This window comes from Arctopsyche grandis, chromosome 9, assembly GCF_051622035.1.
Source record: "Arctopsyche grandis isolate Sample6627 chromosome 9, ASM5162203v2, whole genome shotgun sequence".
Taxonomy (NCBI): Eukaryota; Metazoa; Arthropoda; class Insecta; order Trichoptera; family Hydropsychidae; genus Arctopsyche; species Arctopsyche grandis.
The window spans coordinates 15358517-15365726 of NC_135363.1; the positions used below are offsets into that span (position 1 = coordinate 15358517).

The 7210-nt window shown below is 35.4% G+C and overlaps 1 protein-coding gene across 1 annotated transcript; it reads right to left on the reverse strand.

Moving 5' to 3' along the window:
* Positions 1–1584: 1584 nt before the first annotated feature.
* LOC143916864 (enhancer of split m4 protein-like) lies at positions 1585–4782 on the reverse strand. The gene has a single exon (XM_077438123.1). The coding sequence runs from the start codon at positions 2482–2484 to the stop codon at positions 1984–1986; it is 501 nt and encodes a 166-aa protein (XP_077294249.1). The 5' UTR covers positions 2485–4782; the 3' UTR covers positions 1585–1983.
* Between the last annotated feature and the right edge of the window lie 2428 nt (positions 4783–7210).

Here is a 7210-nt window from a genome sequence, read left to right on the forward strand (position 1 = left end):
GCAATTTGGTATACGTAAACCTCTTCGCACGCGAACGTCCATTGAAGTCTCGCATAAAAGACAAATTGTTAAGATGGTTCATTTATTGTCGATGCTCGTGGACTTGTCTGTGTCTATTCAGCCGTTTTTAAGTGCGCAAAAAGATCATTTATTCAATTGAAATTCATTTTCGAGCGTTCATCTTCAACGAGACTATCGAATTTCATCATATTTCTTCCTATGCGCTGTTTGAATTCGATTTCCAAAATATTTTGCGGTATAATAATGCACGTCGCGTAAAACAGGGATCGTGTTACCAGATTTTGAAAAGGGAATCCCTACAGCGGAAACGATTATCTTCTTAATCTGAAAAGGAAGATCGCGTGCACAGAAGAATAGAACGCCCCGCTTTCATCTTCCTCTTTTATGGACACCGTCCATTTCTATTACTTTGTGCTGTTGCACGTGCAAGGCTCGAATGGACAATGAATATCTACATACATACTTGTATACAAAAATAGATAGCAATTATAAATTATATTCATCAACATGAGAACACACACACACAGTAAGTAATACCAATCTAAATAGGAGACCTTCAAAACGTTTTTTTTAAATGTACATATGTACAATATTTAAATTTAATATGGCAGGCTTAGAAGGTTTCATAATGAACATTTGTGCAAATTAATTCATTGATCCATCCATTTACCTTAATATTTGTTATTATATAGATCATATATAAATTTACCATGTATTATTTCATTTCTTTTATTTTGATGTACATACATAATAGATATATGTATATTTATTATTAAAATAGTAACGTAGTTATTTGAAGTTCTCTTTGTGATAAATAATGAAGTTCGAGCTGTATAAATCCAATTTGTGCAATTGCTTTATCACTTTCCAATAAGATACCACCTTAAAGGATGGTTCTTGTATGCGAAGGATGTTGTGTCCATATATTTATAGCCCTTAAATCGCTTCAGAATGCATTCCTGCAGGTAATTATGAATGTGCCAAGCGAAACTAAGATCAAGTCCAAGCTACCCAAGTCATAAAATCGTGTCCCGAGTGAGGAGATACGCCCTTTTGTATGGTCGCGTGCGCGTGATGAAGAAGCCAGTTTGCCCGAGGCGATTCACGTGTTCAAATCTTGATGAAGAACAACGTTAAATTTGTATACAGAACGGCGTAAGTACCACTCACTTTGACAGGAGACTAGCAAGTTTGTAGGTGGTCATTAAGGTCGAAAATCGTAGGCATCTACAGGTAGGCGTACAGGTATGCGGAGTATAAAAAATACCTTCCATCCTCGCTGTGTCCGAGGGTCGATGAAAAAAGTTTAACGCTCCAAAGAGCTTTCGGAGCTTTGGTTTATTGGAAAAAATTTATGGTATTCTTGAAAAACTATCGTGTTTCAGGTGAGTTTTTTATGTTTTGTTTCTAAAATGTTATCTTACAGGTAGATTGGAAGCGTGTACCATAATAGGCGTTTGTTAAAATGTGTTATTTATGAGTTTAAGTATATAATAATACTTGTATGTGTGAGTTTCTTATTAGATAAAATGGATGGTGAATGAAAGAATATATTTTATAGTAAATTCATATTTTATTAAACATGTTAAATGGAAGACATTTCATACAAGAATATTTAAATTTAAAAAATACATCAATTTTAATCTATAAAATAAACCTACTATCACATATGCTAATTCTACAATAAGATTTTCCCTACATCTAATTAAAGCTTTCGTTGAAATCAAATCGAATAAGCATTTGAGCAATATCAGGCATCGTATACAATAATATATAAGACAAAATACAATATAATAACTAAAATCACAGTTAATTCCTAATCCTACCATGATCCACATTTAAAATTATCATTTTTTTTAATTAATAAAGGAACTGAGGATCACGCCTACGCATCAATTAAAGCTTTTGAATTTATCACAAAAAGGAAGACATCATTGGGTTGTAATTGGAAGTGGATCTTCATTAGGCTTGGACCCATCTATCTTGACCGAAGAAGTTTGGCATTTGTTCAGCGGCGTCTTGGCATTCAGTATAGCAGTGGCGAGATGAGAGGAGATCTGAATCAACTCCTTTTGTGATCGAGGTCCAGAAGAAGGTGCCTGCTTCGGTTCTGGCGAAGTGGACAGGTACGAAGGTCTGACCTTTGTGAACTGGTGTGACGTTCCATTGACCGTCGTTGTTGCAGACCAAGATGGCAGAATTAGGTTGACACTCGTCCAATTCTTCGAATAGGCTCGCTTCGAGTTCTTCGTTGGAAGAGTTGTCGTCGCACTCGGTGCAGAAGTCGCATTGTTGTTGTTGAACTGACTTCTTTTTGTTGTTCTTCTTCAGCATCTTCAGAAGTGGCTTCAGGATCGACTTGATCTTGTGAGATTTGGACGCCGCCTTCTGGGTGTTGTATTTGTTGTCGTTGATTGAGTTGTTTGATGAGATGATGTACTCGTTAGTTGCGTACACGGACATGGTTGATATTGACAAGTGATTTTTTTTATGATAACAGGTTGTGGGTTTGGCTGAGCTTTCGAGCTGCTAGCGCGTCTGCAAGGCGAGGCAGAATGTGGTCTAAACGCACCAAGTCGACCCTTTTATACTAGCACGACAGGTTTGGTGGAGGGTGTAGAGTGGGATCAGACCACTGACAACAAGAGGGTTGCTCAATAACAACCATTTATTATATAAATAAAAATACCGACCAATATTTTGGAGCTCGGACTCGAAAAATTTTTTAAGGAGCTTTCATATAAAAGTTACTTAAATTTTTTACAATATAAACTATTGTATGAAGAAGTATATGTATATTCATTTTGTATTAATTTTAGTATAATAATTATACTGAATTTAGTTAACACACCCTTTGCTTAACCTTGTACGATAAATGTAGATAAATTGTGCAAATCCCCCTCTCACAACAAATTCACGGAACAGGTCCTTCAGGTGAATTTTAGGTACAGAGATCAATAAGTTTCAGCAGAATCAGGTGAGTTGAACCTGTAAGTTCACGTTCGCCTCTCAAAAGTTCACACTGGAGGGGAGCACGCGTACTCATTGTTATTTACCCTAACGTTAATCGATGAAATTAGTTAGGGGAAGAGGTGAGGGGAGTAAGCACACGGTTCATAGTCCCCCCCTTATATGTAGTGTAAATGCAAAAACAGTTTGAACTTTATAACCCCACCAAAGTTTTGCGCAAATAAATAATTTCGACAATTTTGATCATCCCCAAAACGAAATCCGATTTCCCGCTTCATTTTCAATAACCTCGGGTACGAAATTCGGAGTGAGTTTGGTGAAAAAAAAATATGAGGAATAAAATAAGCACCCACACACACGCGTGTACATTTTCTCGTATACATGAGACACATTTCGGCTAAACTGTAATCATGTACGTTTTTTTTTCGCCTTGCCCGAAATCACATATCCCGAAGCTTGAAGAAGAAAAAGGCGTTTCGTCCAATGGGGAGAGAGATAGGAGGCAGGTGTACAGAGATCTCGTGAGTCACTTCGCGAACACGTGTGCTCGTCGAGACAGAGATACGGAATCGAGGGGGTGCGAGCGAGAGGCGACAGTCGACGCAAGTGTTCATGGGTATCATCGTTTTGAATGCACTTTTTTTCTCTCTGCCCCCCTTATAGGGTAAGGTATGTATTATTTCGCTGTTAATTTTAATATACACGAGGGGTTGTTTCGTGGGAATCGCCGAGGATTCCTGGTTCCCAGGGTTGATGCCGTTTTTTTTCACGGCAGATGGCAAGCGGGGGCAGAGCGGCTCATCCGATCAAGTATTGACTTGTTATGTTGGGGTTGATGCGTATGTGTATGTGTTTTTGGGTACACCTATTTTGGACACGTTTATGTATTAACGATCCGTAGTAGGTGAGTAACGATAATTCGGCTCCTGATTGATGCACTTTTTTTTTGCCTGTAGTTTGGACATGCACCTTGTAAGCTTTTTTTGTATTCTATGAATATTTAACGTTACTTCGATGTATGTACATATATATATAGGTATATTTTGGACAAAATACACAATGTTCGCATTAACTGTACATTATCAACGGCTTTGAATCATAACAACCGTTCTCTAATCTTCACCCCCTTCAACTAATTTAACAACATTTAAAAATTTATAGGTACATGGTTGCATCTACTATTGATCTTGAATGTATATACATACATACATATACATATATGTGCATACATATGTGGAAAGAAAAGTACATACTACATACAGAAGTCGGGTTTAATTATATACTTTGAAGTTTGAAGTAGGTACCTATGTGAAAAGTATGTAGCACGTTGAAATATAATAATAGTGTATTCGAAGAAGACAAGCTTTTTTATCTTAGTTTTATACATTTTTATAAGTACCAGCAAGTCATTTATTTGTATGTAGGTTCAATTCTACTCAGAAATTCCGATAAGTTCAAGCAAGTCTTTCTATCCTAAATTGCAATACTATTGATTTCGAAATGTTTGCGTTTGTGGTGGAACGTGGAAGTCCAATTTTCAGTTTCAAAAATACTATTTCTGTTTGACGTAATTCACAAATTGTTATCACTTATTTTAATTCGATATGTCCAGAATCTCGGAAAAGCAGAATAAACGTATTACAGGCCACTACTGTTTTTAAATATATATAAACATTATAATTTAATGGTTAGCGAGATATTTCTCGAAATGAAGAAAAGTGGAATTAACAATTTCAAATATAACGGCGCATCTATGCATAAATCTGTAAGAAATGTGTACCCATTTGATATTTGATTAATAAAAGAAAAAAAATATTGTTCTCGATCTATGCACATACATATACTGAATAGATATCTTGAATATTTTCTTGGTGGATGATTATTATTAATGCAGCGATAAAAGTGAAAATTGTAAACATACAAACATTACGTTATTAGCCGTAATAAGAATATTAGCCGTAAAACCCGTTCACGCCCATCAACATCCGTATTACATATGTATGTATAACCGTTGAGAGCATTCAACTTAACACGTTATTTTTTGTGCACTTAATCAAAGCACCTTTTCACCTGTGTAAGCGACCTTGATTCAAGTGAATATTGGCGGAGCTTATGACCCAGTCAACGAACAGGTGGGTCAATGTGAAACTTTCATAGGGAGGAAGGGGAACGTTCCAAAATTTAGGGGAGCTTCCCCTCGAGTAAACAAGTGTTTTCGAATGCGAGGGGTGAATTTTTGGGGCTTCGCACTGATTATTTAACAATGCCCTGATTTGGCACAGGTGTACTAAAAAAGAAAATTTGAATATTCATAAGGCTTTTCATTCATTCGTGCAATTGTATTCTATAGGTATAAAAACGTACGTCGTAAAGCGTGGGAGTTTTGAACACGGTTGACTATTTATTTGTATTGCGCAAAGAAAAGGACTTATTCACAGTGGTGAAGAAAAGATGCCTTTATGGCGTGTTATCTATGGGGGTTTTTACAATTTGGCTTTCTTGCCGCAAGTTTGAACTTGTTGCGCAAAAGGTGGCCGAGTAAGTATGGGAAAACATACATACAGATATTGGGTAAACAAGACTTGTCAGGACATGATTTTGTTTCGACATCTGCTTCAATAAAAGGTGTGTTAAATATGACATCATAATTTTCACAAATTAACTGATAACTAAAGATAAGAAAAAAATACATTTTCAATGCTAGAAGATAAAAATTGTTTTTGTGGCGCATGTTTCGAATTCTTAAAATAATGAACCTAATACAAAGTACCTATGCTTCAATGACAATAAATGCATTTGAATAATCCTCAAATAGTGATAGAAAATCTGAAAACCAAAATACTCTGTTAGTCAAAATCAAGGAAAATTAAATGCCCTCATTATTATTTATACATAATCATCATTATCATCATTTACAGCCATTCACCATCCACTGGTAGATGAAGGCCTCTCCAACACGCTTCCACCCTTATCTGTTTTGCGCAACTTTCATCCATCTCACCCCACACATTTTTCTAATTTCGTTTACCCATCTTCCCTGTGGTCTCCCTTTTACCCCTTTGCATTCTCTCGGGTACCATTTAAGCACTTCTTTTGTCCACCTTGCGTCCATTTGTCTAGCTACGTGGCCCGCCCATTGCCATTTCAATATCCTCAGTCTATCCACTATATCCACATCCACTACCCTGTCATACTTCTCACCCACCTATTCTGCTATCGGTCTTTCCGCGTTATGCCAAGCGTACAGCGTTCCATACTTCTTTGTGTGCATTGGACTTTGTGTTCATTGGCAAATACATCATCACTGGAAAAACACATTGAACGAAGAATTTTTCTTCTAAGAAGGCAAAGTGGCATTTTTGATTTAAAAATATATGTATGTAAATTTGAGAATTATCAATAAAATAACAATTTAAATATTTTTCACAATTCATAAATGTATGTACATATGCATATAAAATATAAAGTTTGTATGTTTAAACTAATAACTGTTGTATTATATAATACTAGTGGTTTTACCCGGCTTAGCTCGGTATTTGTAATATAAACCGCTTAAACATGACTAATCTTATAGTAACATATATACTAAGTCTCTTTCGAAATTATATGTATACCAGAATCCGGCGCCCGCGCCCTCGGCGCCTTCGCCCCCGGGGACTGGGCGAAGGCCGGGAAAAAAAATCGAATGTGTTGTCTACGAACCAACCAACCAAGGTAACATAATATATGCAAAGTCTCTTTCGAAATTATATATTAGATTATTAATGTGATCCTATTCCTCTGCATATACATATATCTATGTATGTAGGTACATACATACATGTGTATGCATGTATGTATATGTATATGTGGTCAGGATTTAATTTATAAAAGAATGAAGCCAAGTTAAATATGTGGCTTCTCGTTTATTGAGGTAACAGGTTGATTGAAAAAAATATTTTATGTGAAATTTTTGCGTATGTAAATTTTAATTTATGATGAAATTATTTAAAAGCTCGTTTTGTTTTGGAAAAAATTAAATTTATTAAGTATAATTAATTTATTGCATATTATATTTTCACGAGCATTTATTTCTTCATAAAATAAATACTGCAGGTGATAAAATTTAAAACTACATTTTTGCTATTTTTACGATGAACTTTAAAAAAAAGTAAATTATTGCGACGATTTTGTGTTATTTAAATTTTGTTTAAATTAATTCTAAAATTCAAATTTAAAT